This window comes from Heterodontus francisci, chromosome 7 (assembly GCF_036365525.1).
Source record: "Heterodontus francisci isolate sHetFra1 chromosome 7, sHetFra1.hap1, whole genome shotgun sequence".
Lineage (NCBI taxonomy): Eukaryota > Metazoa > Chordata > Chondrichthyes > Heterodontiformes > Heterodontidae > Heterodontus > Heterodontus francisci.
The window spans coordinates 23,512,324-23,537,539 of NC_090377.1; the positions used below are offsets into that span (position 1 = coordinate 23,512,324).

The window sequence follows — 25,216 nt, forward strand, 5'->3', positions numbered from 1 at the left end:
GCATGCTAGCATGTTCGTGTCGCATATTCATAGTCTTAACTGGATCAGAGTATAAGATTAATAACTTTCTACCTTTCTTGTTTAAATCTAAGGAAACCTGTCTGATTTCTTTTGTTTACAATTGGAGCAGTGAACAAGGATTCACTGAGGGGGAGCTAAAAGCACTGTGTTTCTAAAATTAAACCCTGGTACGGTTAAACCAGACATAGGCTGAGAGGGAACCCCTAGACCCCTTCTCACCTGGTCGTAACATCTTGCCTCAGCTTATCTGATGCTAATTCTTGACTTTGCAACCTCTAACCTTGACTATTCTAACCCACCACTGATTGGTCTCCTGTAATCTACCCTCTGTCATCTTGAGGTCATCCAAAACTCTGCTGTCCATGTTTACACCAAGTGTCATTCATTCATCACCCCTGTACTCGCTGGTCTTCATTGGTTTCTGGTTAAGCAACACCTCGCTGTTAAAATTATCATTCTGGTTTTCAAATTCGTCCATGGCCTTGGCCCCCTCTATCTCTATCATCTGCTCCATCTCCACAACTCTTGGAGATATCTGTGTTGATCTAATTTTGCCCTCTTGCACATCCCCAATTTTAATTGCTCCAGCATTGATAGCTGTGTCTTCAACTACCTTGGCCCTAAGCTCTGGAATTCCCTCCATAAACTTCTTCACCTCCCTACTTCTCCGTACTCCTTTAAGATGGTCCTTAAAATGTACCGACTGAACATTGAGTTCAATAATTTCAGAGCATGACAGCCCCCCACTTTACTTTCATTTTTAGTCATTTTTAGTTATTTTTTCTTCCTTTTTTTTTGCATTCCTTTTTACATTTTTTGCATTTATTTCATTTCATCTTAGTTTGTTCAGTTTGCTTACCCACTGTTTTTTTCAGGTTGTTTTTCTTCAGGTTTGCACTTGCTGATGTTCTATATTCAGTATATTCACACCTAATCTGTACTAATGCTTTGTCTTTCAAAACACCATTAACATATTGTTTGCCTTTGCTCCGTGACCTTTTGGTCAGCTATGTGGCCTGGTCCAATCTGCACCTTCTCCTTTGTTATCTCTTGCCCAACCCCCACCTCACTTGTTTATAATCTGTGACTTTTCTAATATTTGTCAGTTCCGAAGAAGGGTCACTGACCCGAAACGTTAACTCTGCTTCTCTTTCCACAGATGCTGCCAGACCTGCTGAGTGAATCCAGCATTTCTTGTTTTTGTTGCTTAAAATGTACTCCTTTGGCCAAGCTTTTGGCCATCTTATGTGGCTTGGTGTCAAATTTTGCTTTCATGTTCCTGTAAAGCACCGTGGGACTTTTATTACCTTAAGGTGCTATATATGTCCAAGTTGCTGTTGAAACTTCATGAAATCTATTCCTGCTTTGTATTTCTCAAACATCTAGGTTTCTGGAGCTGAGCTGTCTCCTCCCAAAGTGAGAAATTCAGAAAGGTCACACTACCTTTAATTATTCAGGCAAGTCAGTTATCTAGAAAGGACTTGCATCAGTGCTGATAGATTTATGTCTGAGGTGGCTCTATGTCAAGTCTATGTAGAGCAATGGTGAATAGTGCATGTGGAGAGAGGAGCCTGAAAAATTGTGCAACTCATTGTTCCTGCTTTCGGATAATTGAGTCTCCTAATAGACATTGATGCATACCAGATGGAATCTTCCCAGGGAACATCTAAACCTGTCTATAAATTTTGTTGGTCAACTGTTAGTCTGGAATTTAAAATGGGCAGGCTTTAAACATCCAAAGTTGGTACATTTCAGGATGTCAGGAGAGATTCAGTAACAACACGATTCCCTGTACAACCAGAAGCAGGTGACATACAATGCAGCCAGATTAAAGTCAGCCTCAGAACTATGAGGCTGATGGCAGCCATCCTTGTCTCAGATGCTGAACTTCTTTAAATGCCTGTAACTGAATCTTTTGACACATGAAGGGTCATTCAGCACATTTCAGCTGTTGTGGCTGGATAATAAGTTCGCAGAAATTTCTCATTGCTGGGCAGATTGCCAGCACAGACATGATGGGCCAAAGGGCCTGTTTCTGTGCTGTATAACTCTATGACTCTATTGCACCTGTGTAATGAAGATGCCCAAAAATTGGTCACCGTCACTAATCACATAAAGTGTACTGCTACTAGGCCGTGATCTTTTTCTTTAACTTCATGCCACCAGGTCATTACAGGCTGCCATTGAGGACATCCTTAACATTAGGTAATAGATTGTTCTCACTTGGTCTTCAAAGCTTCCTTGATCAATGCTGTCACAAGCCAGCAGGAAAGGTTTCCAGTTTCTCTGTGCAACTTTTAAGTGACCTGCAGAACTATATCCCAGAAGTGAATACTCGCTTTCCTGGATTACTGAGTAACTATGATGCCTGTGTTTAAGGCAGTCCATTGGGTGGTACTTTTCGATCCAAAAGGGCAAGTCTCTCATTGACTTCTGGGCTATTCTCTGCACCTGTGGCTCATGATCTGTAGTTCCCCAGGACAATGAGCGTTGGTACATTGAGGTCAAATCATGCACCAACAACTTGCCTTTTATTTAGTACCTTTAACATAAGCTATCCCAAGGTGATTAACAAATAGTTGTAAACAAAATTGATCCCCACAGATACCAAGGGAATCCACAAAAGCGGCAATAGCTTTAACAGTATGTAACAGGCAACCCATTACCAGCCTCAAGAGGTTTGCACCACAGTTATTCGAGATATCTATTTAGCCAGTGCATTAACAGTCTTTTGTACATCTTCCTCTTCACTGCATCAATATAGTATCATTCACAGGCTCTTCTCTCTGGACAACAACTCATAAAGTCCCCATTCATGCCTTCTATTGGAAGCAACTTCTGTATCTTTCCAAGAGTGATCTGTGCACACACAACTGCACTGCTGCCAAAATTTGATTTGAAACTCTTCACCCCACTGTGCTTCCTTTTGGTGCCAGTTTGAGTAATGTGCACTTCTCCGAGGTACCTGAATGGCAGCATACTTGAGGTAGCTGGCTGCTGATTCCAATAACACCCTCTTGGGACTCAGGTGGACCTTGTCTTATAAAAGCTCCATCCTGATATGGGCTTGCATATCCTTATAAGCTGCACATATCCTTATAGGCAGTCTTGTCGACAACCTTTCTATTGTATGTGCAGCATTGAAAGGAGTTGAGTGCAGGGGGCTGGGGTGGGTGGTGGTGGGGGGCACAGCACTTTGTGCTATTCTGAACTGGTGCCTTTATCCAGGCTGATCCTCATCCGGACAAGACTGGACACTGATTCAATGCAACCACTGATCAGGAAAGCAAACCTAATGGCATCAATAAAATCAGCAAAGCTTCACCTCATGGTTGTCAGTTACTTCTGACAAGCCTGTCGAAACTTCAAGAGACAGTCTTCTCCAATCTGGTGTCCAAGACTTCCGTAGCAACCATTTGAGCATCCTGGGATGCTTCCCTTTGGGACTTTGTAGTGGGCTGCTCGAGGGAGGACCATATAATAAGCTGACCTGCATTGTACAGTTGTTTTCTGATGTACTGCATATGCTGCTGATAGACTTTCCACTGAAGTTACTGTCTGCAGCTTAAAGCCTGGCTACCCGACCCAAACCCAACTAGACCCGACTACTACATGTGTCGTATTTGGCTGGGGTCTATATTCCGAGTCCAGCATTCAGGCTCAGGTCGGGCTGGATAGTGCTGCCTCCAGGAACTCACGGGATCAAGCTCACCCATGATTCCCCACAACTCCATCTGCAGGAATAGCCTGCTGCTGGAACGGATGAAAAGGATCACAGGTGTTACTATTTGGACAAAATAGAGCACAATAACATGTTTGTTAGCATTAAATTTATTGCGATATTCGGGTGCAAAAAAAAATGAAAGTACTCTGGCCCGAGTTGGATTTGGGTTGGCTGTGGTCAGGTCGGGCCTGGGTCAGGTTTTACTGCCTTTGCTGCAGCTTGCAATCTGATGCTGCCTCCTCTGATTCTCGGCTGACATCTTTTCTAAGAGTAGGGTGCACAAGCTTTAGATTTCTAGGCTATTCAACCAAGAGGCAATGCTGACCCCCGGCTAGCAACATCTTCCTCTTCATATGTCACCATCACCAGTTACCCATGCTCATTTTTGTTCTGTCACTCAGTGCACTCCCCTCTGGCTTTTTAAAATATTCTTTCATGGGATGTGGGCATTGCTGGCAAGGCCAGCATTTGTTACCCATCCCTAATTTCCCTTGACAACTGAGTGGCTTGCTTGGTCATTTCAGTGGGCAGTTACGAGTCAACCACATTGCTGTGGGTCTGGAGTCACGTAGGCCAGACCGGGTAAGAACAGCAGATTTCGTTCCCTAAAGGACAATAGTGAACCAGGTGGGTTTTTACGACAATTGATGATAGTTTCATGGCACCATTACTGAGACTAGCTTTCTATTCCAGATTTTTTAATTAATTAATTGAACTTTTTAATTGATCTCTCATTCCTCTGGGGTGCACGTACCTGAGCTGGTGCTTGGGAGGAATATTGCTTTGTGAAAATTCAGCTCTGATAATGGATGGCAAAACAACGGTGTTCCTGATGCTGTCAAGTCTGTGCCTTTTGGACTTGAAAGTGTGAAGATGAGGGCCATATGTGGCGCAAGGACTAGCATTGGAGAGAGTAAAGTTTTCACTGGGGACAACGGTACCAAAGGTGTAGATGAGGGAATGGTTTAGCAGTTCGACAGCTACAGAATTATTGTGGAGAATGAAAGCCTAAAGGCTAGGGAGCTGGAATTTTGAAACAGATGTCAATGATTTGGAGAGTTTTTGTCTCCCCCACAGGTGTAGTCAGTGGAGTTGAAAAGCAGTAGAGAGATATGGATGGTTAGCGATACAAGGAAATCATCAGATATGACCTTTTCTGTGATGAAGACCACAAGAGTAGAGAGGCCATGTGAGATTCTATGGTTGAAGGGATGGCTGAGAGTATGTGTAGACTAGTTTATATGGAGGGAGATTTGGGAAGATGGAATCAGAGGTGAGAGAGCAAGGATGGGGATTGAAATCACTGAGGATGAAGAGTCGTACAGTACAACGATTTAAGGAGAATCTCAAGGTGAGAAGTTTAAAGGAGGCATGTGGGGCGGAATAAGGTGACATGCTTGAAGGAGAAAGTGCCAGCGCAGTAAGAGGAGAGACCAAGGTGTGGTTTGATGATGAGGGCAACACTGCAGGGCAGGTGGGAAAAAGAATATAATAGTGTCTTATTTTTCCTTCATAGCCAGAAGGTGGTCTTCGTTTCATGACATTGTTTTAGAATCATGCAAGTGGTTTATAAAACCTTCACTTAGCATGGACTCCAAGTCTGGTCTGGCGTAAGATAATACTCCGCTCCCTTTGAACTATGAATTCATGTGTTATTGGAAAGCTGCCATTTTGATTCTCTGTCTGCCAGGAGAATGAGAGATTTTCATGTATCACTATTTGGCTGAGGGCCAGAGCAATATTTGGATCACCTCCTAAACTCCCCTAATGCAGAGATGTAATGTTTTATCGTTGCTTGGATTGAACAGTGTTTTCACAATCCAAAAAATAGTTGTTTGTAGTCCTTGATCTCCTGTATTGATTACAGTAGATCTTTAACTGCTACCAAGAAAAACTGTACCTTGTTAGAGCAAACTTATTGTACCAATCATGTAATCTGTTGTCGTGCATGAAACATGAACTGTTGAGTAAAGTGCTTCAGATTCCGAGTTTTTCAACAGTAAAGGTGCATAATAATCCGTAGATCGGATTGGAGGCGTCAGAGAAAGCAAGATTCGTTCCCATGATGAACATGGTCTTTAGGTTGCATTGTAATTTAGTTGTTGCAAATTAATTTGCAATGTGATACCACATTACTTGAGAGAGATGTTTATGGCTGTTCTATTTCTGATTTTCCAGAAACACGATCAGGGGCATATCCTATTGGATTTAGTCTTCAGACACCTTGATCTGACTGAACGAGACTACTTTGGTTTACAACTGGCAGATGATACATCAGATAGCCCTGTGAGTATTGGTTTCAGTGTCCCGACTTGGAGTAAAGTCAGAAACTGTAATTAACTAGTAAGTAAAATGAAAAAATGTACTCTCATGGGTTTGCAACTTCAAATTAATATAAATCTTTGTAGTTTTGCGTTAACCATTCCAAAATGAAAGTTTTTTTTTTCATTAATAATGAACTAATTGCATTTTTTAAAGCTTAACACATTCTGCTGCACGAACATAATGCTGTGTTTTTGTTGCCAACACAAGTCCAGACTGTAGGCGTCCTTGGCAAGAGTAATGCACTTTTAAGTAAGCGTAATTATACAGTACCTGTGTTGTGCAAACATGATGTCATATTTGGCTGATCTTTGTGTGACTTAGCAATTCTGATGATGTAATATAAAGAAGTTCATCATGAGCTGGAGGAAGTATTCACTTAAATCTAATACAAAAGCAAAATACTGCGGATGCTGGAAATCTGAAATAAAACAGAAAGTGCTGGAAATACACAGCAGGTCTGGCAGCATCTGTGGAGAGAGAATTCGCTACAGATGCTGTCAGACCTGCTGTGTATTTCCAGCACTTTCTATTTTTATTTCACTTAACTGTCTATTTTGTTTTGGCTGTTCTAGTAAAACTGACTACAGTCACATTGAATTGAATATTTTACACTGCCTGGTTTGATCCTCATCCAACCAGAAATGTGTGTGCGACTAAGGTACCTCATTTCCTCCTTGTGCTGTGCACTCTAATCAGCCATAAACTTTCACTGCTGAGATACTTGTAACTAGGTTCCTTGTGATCTAAATGTAAAATAATGAATTTTTTGAGATGCGGACAGAGTTGGCAAGGCTGGCATTTATTGCCCAACCTTAATTACCCTAAGAAAATTGGCCACCTTTTTGAATCTCTGTGGTACATGTGATGAAGCTGCTTCAAAATTGCTGTTGGGTAGGGAACTCTAGGATTTTTGACCCAGTGATGATGGAATGGCTGATATATGTCCATGTCAGAATGATGTGTGACTTGGAGGGGAACTTGGAGGTGATGGAATTGCCATACTCCTGGTGCCTGTGCCCTTCTAAGTGGAGGTCGTGGATTTGGGAGGTGCTGTCGGAGAAACTTTAGTGAGTTGCTTCAGTGCATCCTTTAGACATTACACACTGCAGCAACAGTGCACCAGTGGTGGAGGGGGTGAATGTTTAGGCCAGTGGATGAGGTGTCAATCAAGGAGTCTGCTCTGGATGGCATTGAGCTTCTTGAGTGTTGTATTCCATCATATTTATGATTCGGGTGCTGGAGAAGCTTTGGGAAATCAGGAGATCGGCCACTCACTGCAGAAAACTCAGTCTCTGACTTGCTCTTGTTGCTATAATATTTATTTGCTGGTTCAGTTAAGTTGCTGGTTAATGGTGAGCCCCAGGACATTGATGGTGGTGGACTCGGCAATGGTAGGTGGTTTAACTCTCTTATTGGGGATGATAATTGTCTGACACTTGTGCGGCTCAAATGGTAATTGCTACTTTTCAGCATAAGCTTATATATTTTATTATCTGACAAATTGTAGTTGGAGCTGAACACAGTGCCATCATCAGTGAAACGGCCCAACTTCTGACCTTATAATAGACGGTCATTGATAAAGTAGCTAAACAGTTCGGCTTGGAATGCTGGGATGAGATGATTGACCTCCAACAACCACAACCCTCTTCCTTTTGTGTCAGTTATGTCTGCAGCCACCGGATAGTTCTGCCCCCACCCCAGCTGATTTCCGTTGACTTTAGTTTTACTCGGCTTCCTTGGTGCACACTCAGTCAAATAGTGCCTTGATGCCAAAGCAACCACTTTCTCTTCATTTCCGGAATTCGGCTTGTGTCCATGTTTGGACCAATGCTGGAATGAGGTCTGGAGCCAAATTGTCTGGGAAAATTACAATTGAGCATCGGTGAGCAATTATTGGTGCGTAAGTGTTGTTTAGTAGCTCTGTTGATGACTTCTGCCATCACTTTCTTGCAGATTGGAAGAAGGCTGATACAGTGGTGGTTGGATTTGTCCTGCTGTTAGTGGAAAGGACATTATCTATCATTTCAGGCAGTTGCAAGTGTTGTAGCTGTAATTGAACAGCTTAGGTAGGGGCAAGTTTTCAGCACTACATCCAGGATATAAATGCTGTTCGTAGCCTTTTCTGTGTCCAGTTACAGAATTGGTGATATTCAATTGTGCTGCTACTGATGGCCTTGCAAATGCCCAGCTTTGAGCTGCTAGAGGTTGTAATGAACTCTAAGAGGTAACTGCTGAAGGCAGTGCAGAGATGAGCTTCTGGGTTCAGTACTAATGTCGGACTTATTCTGAGGATATAGTTACCAGAGAGTTTGGTTTTTCAGCCCGGAAAGGAGGATGCTGAGGGATGAAGAGATATGCAAGATTAAATATATAGAAAATGTTAACCTGCAGTACTACTTTAAATTGCAGTAACAAAAGTGAACTGCAGTAGTGGCACTACAACAACTTACATTTACATGACGCTGTTATCAATGGCAACAACTTGCATTTTGTAACAACTTTTCGAGTAAAATGTCCCAAGGCGCTTCAGAGGATTGATTATCAGACAAAATAATTGGCACAAAGCCAAGTAAGGAGATATTGGGACAGATGACCAAAAGCTTGGACAAAGGGTTAGGTTTTAAGGAACCTCTTAAAGGAGGAGGCAGAGGTTTAGGGAGGGCATTGCAAAGCTTTGGGTCTAGGCAGCGTGGCTATCAGTGGTGGGTGATTAAAATAGGGGATGCATAAGAGGCCAGAATTAGAAGAGTGCAGAGATCTAGAAGACTTGTGGGGCTGGAGGCAGCTGCAGAGGTAGGAAGGGGCGATGCCATGGAGGGATTTTAAAACAAGGACGGAAATTTTAAAATTGAGGGGTTGCTTAACTGAAAACTGAAGTAGGTCAATGAGCACAGGGATGATGGGTGAATGCGATTTGATAGGAGTTAGGATACGGACAGCAGTTTTGAATGAGCTCAAGGTAATGGAGGGTGGAAGTTGGGAGGCCAACCAGGAGAGCATTTAAGTAGTCAAGTCTAAAGATAAAAGACGGATGAGGGTTTCAGCAGCAGATGAGCTGAAGCAGGGGTGGGGTCTGGCAATGTTAGAAAGGTGGACGTAGGCAGTCTTGGTGATGGAGTGGGTTTGTGGTCGGAAGCTCATCTCTGTGTCAGATACAACACTAAGATTGCAGATAGTCTGGTTCAGCCTCAGACAGTTGCCAGAAAGATGACTGGAGTTGATAGTTAAGGAACAGAGTTTGTGTCAGGGGATCGAAGACAACAGCTTTGGTCATCCCAATATTTAGCTGGAGGAAATTTCTACACATTCAGTACTGGATGTCAAGCAAGCAGATCAGACAGTGAAGGGGGTGAGAGAGGTGGTGAAGTAAAGCTGGTGTCGGCATACATGTGGAACTTGACATGTTTCCGGATGATGTCACTGAGCTGCAGCATGTACATGAGAAATAGAAGTTGGTTAGATTAGAGATACAGCACTGAAACAGGCCCTTCGGCCCACTGAGTCTGTGCCGAGCAACAACCACCCATTTATACTAATCCTACACTAATCCCATATTCCTACCAAACATCCCCACCTGTCCCCATATTTCCCTACCACCTACTTATACTAGTGACAATTTATAATGGCCAATTTACCTACCAACCTGCAAGTCTTTTGGCTTGTGGGAGGAAACCGGAGCACCCGGAGAAAACCCACGCAGACACAGGGAGAACTTGCAAACTCCACACAGGCAGTACCCAGAATCGAACCCGGGTCCCTGGAGCTGCGAGGCTGCAGTGCTAACCACTGCGCCACTGTGCCGCCCTGGCTGAGGATAGATCCTTGGGGCCTCCAGAGGCAGTGATGCAGGTGCAAGAACATAAGCCATTACAGGTGATTCTCTGGCTGCTACTGGATAAGAATGAAACCAGGCGTGGGTAGTCCCACCCAGCTTGATGATGGAGGAGAGGTGTTGGAAGGGAATGGTGTAGTCAATGGTAATAAATTGTCCCAAGACACTTTATAGGAGTGCAATTAGACAAAAGTTGACACTGAGCCACAAAGATGTTGTAACACGTGACCAGAATCTAACAAGGGGTAGGAAGCATACAAGTACATTTTTGGGCTGAAAAAGTTTATGTTTACATATTGAGAATTTATGGTACATATTACAAAAAAATAGAACATTTTTGAACAATTTAAATTGTAATCTACCAGAAACTTTTAAATGCCTATCATGCTATTAATAAGAGTATTGAAAAATGGCATTGCATGTGCTATTTTAATAGTATTTCAAGATTGAAATCTTACAGTGCACATTTTAAACCATGGGAATTTTTTTTAGATGATAGCTATCTTAAAATGCAGTTTGTCCTTTTGTACTTTTTCTTTATTCTTCAGATATTTCAGGGCAAGGAGGGAGACAGCAGAGGAAACATTTTGGTGATAGTATTTTGCTTGAGCACAAAATATTCATCTTTCTGCCCTGCCACTGGTGAAACATTTGCAAAAGGAATTACTTCAGAAATGCCACTTCACTCAGCATTTCTCACGAGATCTGTCAATTTAAAAAAAAAACACACAAACTTTTACATTAAAAAGCACTTTAGTATTCGACCTTGTACTTTACAGTGATTGCATTTTTTTTTATTGAAACAGTTTGCTCTCTGGTTTCCATAACCTTCAGTAATGGTTTTACAGGTGAATGTTTTTGTAGTCAGCTAAGCAGGGAATGTTGCTTTGCTCCATTTCAGGTTGTATTTTTTAATGTTTTACAGCGATGGCTAGATCCAAACAAATCCGTCAGAAAGCAGCTAAAAAGTAAGTAAAATCATTCAGTCCGTTTTACTGCTAGAAATCACAAATTCAGGCATGTAATTCTGGAGTAAAATTTTTTCTCTAATTGTAGGAGGATCCCCATATAACTTGAATTTTAGAGTCAAATTTTTTGTGACGGACCTCAATAAGCTTCAAGAGGAATACACAAGGTGGGTGTTGAAAATAAGTATAAAGAAAACAATGGGGACAGGGATGTGGGGAGGGGGGGAAAGAGTAGAGGAGTGCGTTTGTACAATTAATTACTAGGTTGTTTTAAGTGTAATTGGTCTCATTTCAGTTTATTCAGAATGTTCCACTGAATGTACCTCATGACCTTTAGCCCCATCAGATATAGAGATCTACTTTTAGGTTTCTCTTCTAATGTTGTGCTTTTGACTGTTGTACTGAAAATCCCCCAAATAGCAAGTTGACTGCAGTGTGAGTTGTTACAACTGCAAAGTTGAGATCTTTCTGTTGGTCATGGATCTAATAGAAACAGAATAGTCAAGTTTTGATTAGTAGTCAGTTTTCCATTTAAGTGAAAAATGCCTGGGTGCATTTAATTAAAAAGTTTGTTCATATTTTGTGGAATTATTCTTTTTGTATATAAAGGGGAAGACTTTGTATTTATGTTGTGCCTTTCACAGTCTCAGGATATTCCAAGGTACTTTGTAAATAATTGTTTGGAAGTGTAGTCCCCAATGTTAGGCAAGCAAATATGGTCACTGATTTGCATACAGCAATGAGGTAAAAATAAACAGTTAATGTGTTTTGGAGGTGTTTGAAAAATAAATGTTAGCCAGGACACAAGAAAACTCCCTTGCTTTTCTTTCAATAGTGCCATGCGGTTATCCACCTGACCAGGCAGGTGAGGTCACAGTGTAACACTTCATCCAAAAGCCTACGATCCTACAATACAGCACCCACCTCAGTACTGAACTCAGTAGACTATAAGCTCAGGTCTTTGGGGTTTGAGTCCATGACTTGCAAGATTTATATTTCAAGATGGAAGACCTGTTCTTAATGGAATTGGAATGCTTTTTCTGGGCATTTAATGTAAGTGGGTAATATTCCCTCAGGAATAGCCTAATCATAGCCCCAAAGGCTAAATCTGCTTTCCCAACAATTTGTCTTGGGCACAAACTTGAAGCCTTCCAATCTCTCCTATTTACCACATGCTTATACTGTTGGGTGAGATTGCCAATTCAGTGTAATATTATTAATCTTTGACACCCTCAATCATCTCTTGCTAGTTTCAGGTTGTCTGCATTTGTTTTACATCTATCCCTTTTGGCTGTAGAGAGAAAGAAGACCTCAGTTGTGATGGATTCAAATCCATGTTTGAGACTAGGAAGGGCAATGATTCATTTTGCTGCATTATCTCGCTACCCCAGTTTCAAGTAATTAAGTCAGTTTGTTAAAACTGCATCATTGAATCTTCCCCAATTGTTTGAAATGCTCTTTATTCTGAATTAAGATTTTCTTTCCTGTTATTGTACAGAGCCTTGGTCAGACCTCATCTAGACCCACATCTCAAGAAGGATAGATTAACTGTAGAGGGGGGTGTAGAGCAGATTTACCAAAATGATACCAGGACTTAAAAGGGTTAAATTGAGGCCAGGTTACATAAACTTGACTTGTAATTATAATTTTAGGCAAGCTAAATGATACAAATTTTGATATGCAATACAGGAATAAAATGTTACACAAGTGAGGAATTTGATGAGGGTGTCATCAGTGCAATACAAAATTGCATTTTTGTTTATAAAAAGAAAAATTTGGCGACTAATGGATTTGTTATCGAGTAACTAAAAATTTAGACTGAGCAATCAATAACAACCTGCATTTATATAATGCCCTGAATGAAATTAAATGTCTCAAGGTGCTTTGCAGAAATGTTATGGAGCAAAGTTTGGCACTGAGTTACATAAATAGGTGTGCTAGATGACCAAAAAGTTGGTCAAAGAGAGAGGTTTTAAGGAGCATTATAAAAGAGAGGTAGAGAGATATAGGGAGGCAATTTGAGCTTCGGGCCCAGACAATGGAAGGCATAGCCACCAATGGTGGAGTGATTAACATTGGGAGTGCTCAGTAAGCCACAATTTGTTGAGTGCAGGGATCTTTGGTGGGTGCTGACGTAGTGGTGGTTGTAGGGCTGAGCAATAGGGAGGGACAAAGCCATGGAACAATTTGAAGACAAGGATGCGAATTTTAAAATTGAGGCATTGCTTGACCAGGAACCAATGTAGATCAGCGAGCACAGGGGATTTTTGTGAACGGAACTTGGTGTGCGTTAGGACACGGGCAACAGAGTTTTGAATGACCAAGTTTGCAGGGGTAGAATGTGGGAGACTGGCCAGGAGTGCATTGGAATAGTCAAGTCTGGCAGTAACAAAGGCAAGGATTAGAGTTTCAGCAGCAGATAAACTGAGGCAAGGTTGAAGTTGGGCGATGTTAGAGGTAAAATTAAGCAGTTCTGATAAAAGGACACTGACCTGAAATGTTAACTTTGCTTCTCTCTCTCCTCAGATGCTGCCAGGCCTGCTGAGTATTTCCAGCACTTTTTTAGTTTTATTTCTGATTCCAGCATCTGCAGTATTCTGCTTTTATGTTATGAAATTAGGCAGCCTGTGATGGTGTGGATATGGGGTTGCGATTTCAACTGCAGGAAGTCCTGATATTTACATTGTGCAACCATCAACAATTTAAATTTGCAAACTAAGTTAGTCTCAGATCTAAGGCATTGAGGTCAAAGAAATTCACATGGATCATAGGCTTAGCCTCAGGTAATAGAAGAAGGAGGAGGAGAGGTGACTTAATAGAGACATATAAGATAATCAGAGGGTTAGATAGGGTGGATAGTGAGAGTCTTTTTCCTCGGATGGTGATGGCAAACACGAGGGGACATAGCTTTAAGTTGAGGGGTGATAGATATAGGACAGATGTCAGAGGTAGTTTCTTTACTCAGAGAGTAGTAGGGGCGTGGAACGCCCTGCCTGCAACAGTAGTAGACTCGCCAACTTTAAGGGCATTTAAGTGGTCATTGGATAGACATATGGATGAAAATGGAATAGTGTAAGTCAGATGGTTTCACAGGTCGGCGCAACATTGAGGGCCGAAGGGCCTGTACTGCGCTGTAATGTTCTAATTCTAATAACTATGGGTTACTGATGTATGCAGTGACCTATGATGATCTTAATACCTTTTGGTAAATGCAGACTGCAAGTTTTCCCCTTCTCTTCTTCCCCCCAACCCCCCCCCCCCCCACCCGCCCAATCACACCAACTCCTACTCCAAGGGCAAATGCATCAAAATAACACTTGTTGAACTAGTGCTATTTATAATTATAATTTGCGAACAGTTCTGGACAGCCAATTATAGGAAGGATATTAAAGCTTTGGGGAAAAATACAGTAAGGATTCAGTGAGATATTGAAACAGAAATTATAGCTTATGAAGCATAGTTCAAAATTGGGAATTTGCATACTAGAACAGAGGTTATGGGGGAACATAATGGATGTTTTCAAAATTCAATGATTTTGTAAATGGTAAAATGACACATTTTTGTCTAAAATTTAGTATAGTATTAGCTTTATTAATTGAGCAATGGTATGGGAAAGGTTAAAAAAACTCCACTCAGCAATCATGACCTTGTTTAAATTGATCCATTTGTTACCAAATTAGTTAACTTAAGTAGAAGAGCTAACTCCCTTTTACAGGTATGATATGCTGAATGGATTCATTGTGGATTACAATTTTTCTAATGCATTTAAGACATCTACTGAACTTAGTTTTGGATGAAGATAAATGTATTAATCATTTCTGTCTGTGAAGTACTTAGTTTTGTATCTTGCACCATATTTTTGACCTAAGTACTCATTTTTATTTTTAATCAGGTACCAATATTTTCTGCAACTTAAGCAAGATATTCTTAGTGGAAGGTGAGTATCGTTATTGTAACTTAGAAAAAGTTATTTTAGCAAGCCGCTGCCTAAAGAGCTGACATTTATGTAGAATGATCATTTTAACAGCACAAGGCCTGGGGAAAACCTTTTCCATTGTAATATAGCTGCAGATGTGTAATGGAACAAATTTTATGGTTTAGCCAGGCAGCTCCTTTCCAAGACTCTGCCTCTCTTCCTTTAAAAAAAATCAATTAAAACCCATATTTTCTCCCAGGCATTCAGTCATTCCTCACAAACATATAGTCCAGGCTGTCTTTCCTATTCCTCTTGCTACTACTCTGTAAAATCTCTTGGGACGTTATGTACATTAAAGGTTCTTTATAAATGCACATTGTTGTATTAAATCATAGTCTCCTGCTGCAGTTCTTTTATCAGCATCCTGTCATTCAGCAGTGCTTAGGCCAATAGTTGATTCACAACTGTAAACAGTACCCTGTATAATTTGATTTCTTGCACAGTTAGTTGATTTAGAGTTCTGTAGTGGATTTCTGCAGTATTTGGAGGTTGATTTCTATAGCAACATGAACTAGATTCTGAGGTTTGAGATTATAGATTTTACAGCAAGTCTGTCAAGAATTGAGGAACATTTCAATTATTTTTACCACACTGCACAAAAGCAATGCCAAACTATGGCTTTGTTAGGGAACAGAAGTATATCATAAGTTGTTTGGAAGCAACGTTGAGTAAGATAGTTTTATGTTTTACACCGTATGAATTTACTCTGAAAAGAGCAGTTGTTTCCTTGAAAAAGGAGTTCTTAGAAGAACTGGACATTTTGGGCAGCGTACTCTGCCTGTCTAATAGGGATATTGAGGGTCTGGTCAGGACAAAGAAGGAGGCATATGTCAGGTATAGGCAGCTGGGATCAAGCGAGTCCCTCGAGGAGTATAGGGGATGTAGGACAACACTTAAGAAGGAAATCAGGAGGGCGCAAAGGGACCATGAGATTTCCCTGGCAGATAAGATAAAGGAGAATCCTAAAAGATTCTATAAGTATATTAAGAGTAAAAGGGTAGCTAGGGAGAGAATAGGCCCCCTTAAGGATCAGTTTGGCAATCTATGTGTGGAGCCACGGGAAATGGGCGAGGTCTTAAATGAATATTTCTCGTCCGTACTTAGCGTGGAGAAGGTCATGGAAGCTAGTGAGTTCAAGGGAGGGAACACCGATATCCTGGAGCATATCAACATTACAAAGGAGGAGGTATTGGAGGTTTTGAAGTGCATTAAGGTGGATAAATCCCCAGGGCCTGACCAGGTGTATCCTAGGATGCTATGGGAAGCAAGGGAGGAGATTGCTGGGGCCCTGGCAGAGATTTTTGTATCATTGTTAGCCACAGGTGAGGTACCGGAAGACTGGAGGATAGCTAATGTTGTGCCTTTATTTAGGAAGGGCAGCAGGGATAAGCCAGGGAACTACAGGCCAGTGAGCCTTACATCAGTGGTGGGAAAGTTATTGGAAGGGATTCTGAGAGACAGGATTTATATGCATTTGGAAAGGCATGGGCTGATTAGGGATAGTCAGCATGGCTTTGTGCTTGGGAAATCATGTCTCACGAGTTTGACTGAGATTTTCGAGGAGGTGACCGAGAGGATTGACGAGGGTAGGGCGATGGACATTGTCTACATGGACTTTAGCAAGGCCTTTGACATGGTCCCGCATGATAGGCTGGTCCAGAAGGTTCGAACACATGGGATCCAGGGTGAGCTAGCCAATTTTATACAAAATTGGCTTGGTGATAGGAGGCAGAGGGTGGTAGTGGAGGGTTGTTTTTCCGATTGGAGGCCGGTGACCAGTGGTGTGCCGCAGGGATCGGTGCTGGGCCCTCTGTTGTTTGTCATATATATTAATGACTTGGATGTGAATGTAGGGGGCAGTGAAGAAGGTTGTCTAAGATTACAACTGGATATAGATAAACTGGGAAAGTGGGCAAGGGATTGACAAATGGAATTTAATGCAGACAAGTGTGAAGTGATGCATTTTGGGAAGTTAAACCAGGGCAGGCCATATACAGTGAATGGCAGGGCCCTGGGGAGTGTTCTTGACTAGAGAGACCTTGGGGTGCAAGTACATAGTTCCCTGAAAGTAGCAACGCAGGTAGACAGGTTGGTGAAGAAGGCGTATGGCATGCTTGCCTTCATCGGCCGAGGCACTGAGTACAAGAGTTGGGACCTCATGTTACAGTTGTACATAATGTTGGTTAGGCTGCATTTGGAGTACTGTGTGCAGTTCTGGTCGCCGCACTACAGGAAGAATGTGATTAAGCTAAAGAGGGTGCAGAAAAGATTCACAAGGATGTTGCCTGGTTTGGAGGGCTTGAGTTATAAAGAGAGATTGGATAGGCTGGGTCTGTTTTCCCTGGAGTGAAGGAGGCTGAGAGGGGACATGATAGAGATATATAAAATTATGAGAAGCATAGATAGGGTAGATAGCCAGAGTCTGTTTCCCATGGTAGGGGTGACTAAAACTAGAGGGCATAGATTTAAGGTGAGAGGGAGGAGGTTTAAAGGGGATCAAAGGGGTAAATTTTTCACACAAAGGTATCTGGAATGAGCTGCCTGAGGAGGTGGTGGAGGCAGGAACAGTAGCAACATTTAAGAGGCATCTGGACAGGTACTTGAATGAGCAAGGCATAGAGGGATATGGAATTAATGCAGGCAGATGGGATTAGTATAGATAGGCATTATGTTCGGCATGGACGTGGTGGGCCTGTTTCTATGCTGTATGACTCTAATGGAGGAATGACTGGAACCGGTGGAAACAATAGGTTTATACGTGATGGAGAATGGGAATGTGGGTAGGACCTTAGCAGTGATAAGTCATTACATGTTCTTGCTGCTATTGGTTAGCTAATTATGTTCCGTGATAAGTGGTACATGCAATTGTTCTTGCTGCTGATTGGTTAGCTATTCTGTCTCATGGTAAGTCGATACATACTATTGTTCTTGTCCGGATATGTTGGCTGCAGAGCAAGTGGTGATGTGCTTCAGACACAGTAAATGGGACAAGTCAGCTATCATCAAGCACGCTCAACTCAACAATCCCACTATCAAATGGTCCAGTTCCAAACCCATCCATTACACACTGACATAGATGATGTGTCAGAAAGGCTGTGGAGCTCTATCAACATCACACTGTCCCCGAAGACAGTGGCCTGCTCATCAGTGATATCTGGCTACCCCTAATCAAGAAACACATCACCACCTGCTCTGCGGCCAACATACCTCAACAAGAACAATAGTATGTACCGACTTACCACGCGACAGAATAGCTAACCAATCAGCATCAAGGACAATAGCATGTACCAACCTATCATGGAACACAATTAGCCGACCAATAGTGGCAAGTGCAAGAACATGTAAAAACCTATCACTGCTGAAATCCTGCCCACATTCCCATTCTCCACCACATATAAACCTATGGTTTCCACCTGTTCCAGTCATTCCTCCAGAAGATAGACAGATTACACTGCCCAAAATGTCGTGGCCTGCCAGTTCTTCTAAGAACTCCTCTTTCAAGGAAATAACTGCTCTTTTCAGTGCAAATTGACATGATGTAAAACCGTAAAATGGTCTTAATCAACGTTACCAGTCTCACCATGAAAGCCATCAAACAGCTTTTGATTAGAAGCAGTTTACCAAGATTTGTTTCAGTTCCCAGTAAAATCAGTTGGTCACGAAACAGCTCTCTCACCTGACTCTTTTATACATTGAAATGTAAAACAGCTAAGTGCTGATTAGCGGCTGGGTGGTCAGGAAACCAATATCTGACGTTGATACCTGGTATTCTGAGAATGGTGTCTGCTGTATTGTGCAAGGTGAACTGCATGGGAATTGTGGACCTGCGTATCAAAGGAGGATAGAAAATTGGTGGGTGGAAATGGGTGGGGTTTTTTGTTGTCTAGGTTAAGGTTTGAAGCTCAGCACAGGGTTGACAATACAGTTACAATGAGGGAAAGGAGAATTTTGAAAACCCACTGGAGAGAAAATCCAGTACTGATAGTAACTCATTTCTATTTATGGTATTTTCACTTTCATTCACTCAGTTTAATTAACTATTGTAATTTTTAAAAAAAAATTACAAGCTTAATTGACAGTAACACTGTTCATCTTTTGATTCCACCATTGAAACTTACGTAAACAAAAATGTGGTTGACGCATGCCTCCTATTGCTGTTCCAAGATGGGCAGTTTGCATGTGGGAAAGCTAAGCAGACTCTGGCTGTACATTTTTCTCTTTCTCCATCCTACCTGCCACACTGCCCTGAATTCCACTCTGTGTGCACTGCATTCACACATAATCAATTTACTGTCATATGTGTTGTAAAGTTCACTCTTTGTCAGCATTCCATTTTAATAGCATCAAAAATCTGCCATCAGCACAGTGAGTTTATCCAGTGAGTAGCTAAGTCACACAGACCAAAAAAGGTCCTAGATGTGATCTCCAGCCTGTGCTAAGTTAATTAATCACAGCATCTGTGTTACATCCGAGGGATGGAAAGATCAGTCTTGGTTCTCACTCCTGATAACTATTCAGTGACGCTGGTTGGAGGTGCATGTGTCTGAACATTGAAGGAAGAGCTCAATCCTTGCAGTCTCATGGACAGTTCACTGAGCTGCAGCCAATTGGAGATGATAGCAGAGCCTTGTGGAACAATTTCCCAGCAAGTGTTTCATCTCCTCAGTGAGCAGAAAATCAGGGAAGTAGAGGGATGGCAAATAAAATGGCCATTAAATGATTTTTCAAGGTATTATATGAAGTTTTGAAAATAGAGTCGGAGGGGGTCATCAATTTTAAATCCTCACAGAAAGCGAGGAGGGCGGGCTAGGAAAAACTTCTTTCCGCAGAGTGTTAGACCATGGAATGCATTGTCACGGCGTAGTTGAGGCAGAGACTATTGCATTATTTAAAGAAATGTATAGCATGATGCTGAGAAAGGTAAAGCTATGGAGTGTAATTGGACTTGGGTTGCTCAAGCGAAGAGCTGCTGGCACAGACATCATGAACTCAATGGCCTCCTACCCTGTAAGCCTCTTTGGCTCTAGTTCATTTGGTAAACAAGTGGAGAGGATATATGTAACATAAAACAAGTTAAAAGTATGAAATTAATGCACTTCAGTATCCATTATGATTAGAAATGTGCAAAAAATTGCCCAAGCCATTCTTGTGAATTCCTAAGGAGTTACTATTCTCTTGGCATTTCTTCGCAGATAAAGATTTTGGGAAGGTTGTGCTCATCAGTTGCAGGCCTGCTGGTGGCTAGTCAGGCTTGTCCATGAATGGCAGATTCTCCCACAGAGGGTACAAGTGAATATGTAGTTGCTGCTGGGGGCAATGGGATCTATCCTTCTCCTCCTTTTCTCTTTCATGCTGGTTCTTTGCTCAGTCTCAAAGGTAGCTCTCCCGATGTAGCGTCCAGGTATCGCAATCTATGGCCTGCGCTTTCCACTTTCCACTGGCGATGGTCGATGTGGCACACAGAGAGTGACTTCTTTAGGGAGTCCTTGAAACGTTTGCCTGGGGCCCCTCTGTTCCTTTTACCAGTGGTCAGCTCTCCATAGAACACTATCTTGGGCATGCGACTGTTGTCTATCCAGGCAACGTGACCCGCCCAATGTAGTTGGCTTTGCAGGAGGATGGCCTCGGTGCTAGTGATATAGGCTGTTTCCAGGACTTAAATGTTTGTGATGCGGTTCTGCCAGCAGATCTTGAGGATGCTGCTGAGGCACTACTGAGGAGTTACTATTAAGATTTAGTGGCAAAAAGGGCTCAGAACAAATTTCTAAATTAATTTTTTGATCAAATTGGCATTTGGCATAGAAACCCATCAACATTTTGTCTCCAATTTAAACTACTGAGTCATCTACACGAGACTGTTAAGTTCCTGTTTGTCCAAATGGAGTGCATACTCTCCACATAGGGACATATCCTACTTGTCTAAATCCAACATTGTGGTTCATGGTGTTTATTCCATTTTATTAGAACTCGCCTTATTGTTTTGTTATGGTTTTGAAGATGGTTCTAAGTCAAACTCACATTATGCCTGAATATTCAAATAATGTTAACAGTATTTCCAGTTTTAGCAGTTGTAGAGTTTGCAAGGAAGAATACACTACTTAAAGGATTCTTTACAAATCCCAGCTGGAAAATGGCTTTTCCTTTAAAAATTGGGCAGGACTTACCAGATTATACTTAAATTGTAGTCCTTTTGATGTATGAGAAATTTGATCATGAAACCTTGCTGAATTATGCTTTTTGGGGGGAAAGTGCCATTCAAACAAAACTGTTCTCTTAAAAGCAAAGGAACTGTGATTAACTTTAACAGTGTTTAGGAGTAGTTTGTATCCAGTGCTAATTTGTTTTTTCAAGTTATTGGGTGAGCAGCGTCTTACTGAGAGGTCCCCAAATTGGGATGGAGGATGTCAAATATATTACGGGGCCACGAGAAGGATGGACTGGCTAAGAGCAAGAACCACCGTTGTGGCCTCTCATACTCAGCAGAAGTGCATTTTGGAGCAATGTCAATGCCAGGAGATGTTAGAGTCCCTGCTGGCTTCTAGAAGTAGTCATTTACACCTATCAGAGTCGCTTCTGGTGCACTATTAGTCAGTTACTGTTGCAGGCATTCAAACATCTGTGCTGAGATTCTCCACCTTTCCCCCATATAAAGTCCCTTTGCTGGCTCTGCAAGGCTTCATCAGCTAAAGTGAAAGTTATAACTGCGGCATCTCCGGATTACTGTGTTTAAAAAGTAGATCACTGAGGCAACTGGCTATTTGATCCCTGTGTAATGAAGGAAGGGTGAGTATTTTGAAGTGTTTTCAATTCCCCCCCCCCCCACCATTTTTAGAATTAACAGGATGAATTTTGCCATCGCCTTAAGGACGACAAAATATTCCTTAGGAAAAGGGTGTGTGAATAGGGCATGAGTCTCTGAAATGGAGTTTGGCAAATTTGAAAACCTCTCTCCTATGAAAAGGGTGTTCAAATGTCCAGGAATTCATAATTGCTGTGGAATAACTGCACTATTTTTCAATTGTCCTCTTTTCTAGGTTGCCTTGTCCATACAACATTGCAGTCCTTCTGGCTTCTTACTCTGTTCAGTGTAAGTATATGCTGAATAAATACAGTTCTTTGTGGAAGACAATTTTGCTTTCCTCTGTTGTAACTTAATTTTGCCCTTTTAAATTTTCTTACTGTTCAATGTCATATGCAGCTGTGCCATTGTTTCCTGTCTTGTATCTTTCCCTACCACTCCACTGCCAACAGCACCATTGACTAATTCATCCTCTTTCAGCATCTGCACTCTGTATTCCACATTAATTATTCTCTCCTCCTTCCACTCATCTCACAATGTAGGCCCTCTGTTGCCTCCAGTGATTTTTCTACTTGCACAGTCACCTCTGATGTTTTCTTCATTTCTTCCATTTCACCATTTACATGCTACCCCTTGGCGATATTGTTTGGATATGTTTGCTGACAACAATCTGTTCTGTTGATTGCAAAGACTGTTGTTCCACTGTCCAACTGCCTGTCCAACATTAAAATCTGGATGAGTCAAAATCTCCTGCAGCTTAATGTTAATAAAACCAATGCTATCCTTTTTTCCACCCTGCTAGTGCCTACATAACTCTGGCATTAATTCCTATAACGTCCCTAGCTGCCACTTCATGCTGAATTAAGTGCACACTGCTCGACCCCAACCACCACTTCACATTCCCAACATCTGCTTCAGTGCAAAGACTAGTTTTTTCTAACTCCTTCCCATCCTCTGATTCATGTTGTCTTCACTTTATGGCTCAACTTCTGCAATGCTGCTACGAGCTCACCCCCACATCATACTCTACAGCCTTCAACTGATCCAAAGTGCTGCAACCCGCATCCTAACCCACACAAATTCCTGTATTTTCATCAGCCCTGCACTCTTCAAACTCCATTGGTACTCTGTGTGGCAGAAGTTGATTTCAGATTCTTTGCCCTTGCTTCAAATGCTTCATAGCTTTGCCCCACCTCACCTTCATAATTTCCTCCTGCCTTGCATCTTCAATTGCAGCACCACTCCTGTCACACTGGCCGAGTCCTAAAGGACATAGCTGCTAGACTGAGTCTGCGGCAACTGGTGAGGGAATCAACATGAGGGAAAAACCTACTTGACCTCGTCCTCACTAATCTACCTGTTGCAGATGCATCGGTCCATGACGATATTGGTAGGAGTGACCACCGCACAGTCCTTGTGGAAACAAAGTCCCACCTTCGTATTGAGGATACCCACCATCGTGTTGTGTGGCACTACCACTGTGCTAAATGGGATAGATTTTGAACAGATCTAGCAATTCAAAGCTAGGCATCCATGAGGTGCTGTGGGCCATCAGCAGCAGCAGAATTGTGTTCCAGCACAATCTGTAAACTCATGGCCCGGCATATACCCCACTCTACCATTACCATCAAGCAGGGGATCAACCCTAGTTCAATGAGGAGTGCAGGAAGGCATGCCAGGGCGGCACCAGGCATACCTAAAAATGAGGGGTCAGCCTGGTGAAGCTACAACACAGGACTATTTGCATAGCAAACAGCGGAAGCAGTATGCGATAGACAGAGCTAAGCAATCCCACAACCAACGGATCAGATCTAAGCTCTGCATTCTTGCCACATCCAGTTGTGAATGGTGGTGGACAGTTAAACAACTGACAGGAGGAAGAGGCTGCACAAATATCCCCATGCTTTTATCCCCATGCTCAATGCTGGGGGAGCACAGCACATCAGTGCAAAAGACGAGGCCGAGTGGCTGATCCATCTTGGCCTCCTCCTGAGGTCCCCAGCGTCACAGATGCCAGTCTTCAGCTAATCCTGTTCACTCCACGTGATATCAAAGAAACAGCTGAAGGCACTGGATACTGCAAAGGCTATGGGCCCTGACAACATTCCAGCAATAGCACTGAAGATTTGTGCTCCAGAGCTAGCTGCGCCCCTCTCCAAGCTGTTCCAGTACAGCTGCAACACTGGGATCTACCCAGCAATGTGGAAAATCGCCCAGATATGTCCTGTTCACAAACAGCAGGACAAATCCAAGCCGGCCAGTTGCCGCCCTATCAGTCTAATCGATCATCAGCAAGGTGATGGAAGGGGTTGTCAACAGTGCCATCAAGTGGCACTTGCTCAACAATAACCTGCTCACTAATACTTAGTTTGAGTTCTGCCAGGGCCACTTAGCTCCTGACCTCATACAGTCTTGGTCCAAATATGGACAAAAGAGCTGAACTCCAGAGGTGAGGTGAGAGTCACTGCCCTTGACATCAAGGCCGCATTTGACTGAGTATGACATCAAGGAGCCCTAACAAATCTGGTGTCAGTGGGAAACACTCCGCTTGTTGGAGGCATACCTAGCAGAAAGGAAGATGGTTGTGGTTGTTAGAGGTCAATCATCTCAGTCCCAGGACGTCACAGCAGGGGTTCCTCAGGATAGTGTCCTAGGCCCAACCACCTTCAACTTCTTCATCAATGACCTTCCCTCCATCATAAGGTCAAAAGTGGGGATGTTCACTGCACAATGTTCAGCACCATTTATGACTCCTCATACTGAAGTGGTCTGTGTCCAGATGCAGCAAGACCTGGACAACATCCAGGCTTGGGCTGATAAATGGCAAGTAACATTTGTGCCACACAAGTGCCAGGCAATGATCATTTCAAACAAGAGTGAATCTAACCATCTGCCCTTGATGTTCAATGGCATTACCATCACTGAATCCACCATCATTGACATCACCATTGACCAGAAACTGAACTGGAGCAGCCACATTGATACCATGGCTACAAGAGCAGGTCAGAGGCTAGGAATCCTGCAGCAAGGAACTCGCCTCCTGTTTCCCCAAAGCCTGTCCACCATCTACAAGGCACAAGTCAGGAGTGTGATGGAATACTCTCCACTTGCCCGGATGGGTGCAGCTCCAGCAGCACTCGAGAAGCTCCACGTCATCCAGGACAAAGCAGCCCTCTTGATTGGCATCCCATTCACCACCTTCAAGATTCACTCCCTCTACCACCGACGTATTGTGGCAGCAGTGTGTGCCATCTCCAAGATGCACTGCAGAAACTCACCATGGCTTCTTGACAGCACCTTCCAAATCCGCAACCTCTACCACCTAGAAGGACAAGGGCAGCAGACATGTGGGAGCACCACCACCTGCAAGATCCCCTCCAAGCCACACACCATCCTAACTTGGAACTACATCGCCATTCCTTCACTGTTGCTGGGTCAAAATCCTGGAACTCCCTTCCTAACAGCACCTAAGGACTGCAGTAGTTAAAGAAGGCAGCTCACCACCATCTTCTTGAGGGCAATTCGGGATGGGAAATAAATATTGGTCTAGCCAGTGATGCTCACATCCCAT

At 42.6% G+C, this 25,216-nt stretch overlaps 1 protein-coding gene across 4 annotated transcripts in view; it reads left to right on the plus strand.

The window, feature by feature from the left end:
- The window catches only part of ptpn4a (protein tyrosine phosphatase non-receptor type 4a), a 305,345-nt gene that overhangs the window by 136,112 nt on the left and 144,017 nt on the right, over nt 1–25,216 (plus strand). For all 4 annotated transcript variants that reach the window (XM_068034879.1, XM_068034877.1, XM_068034878.1 and 1 more), the window contains 5 exons: nt 5,924–6,031; nt 10,828–10,870; nt 10,959–11,037; nt 14,763–14,807; nt 21,881–21,933. In XM_068034879.1, the coding sequence (XP_067890980.1) occupies nt 5,924–6,031; nt 10,828–10,870; nt 10,959–11,037; nt 14,763–14,807; nt 21,881–21,933 (328 nt within the window). The remainder of the gene's footprint in view (nt 1–5,923; nt 6,032–10,827; nt 10,871–10,958; nt 11,038–14,762; nt 14,808–21,880; nt 21,934–25,216) is intronic.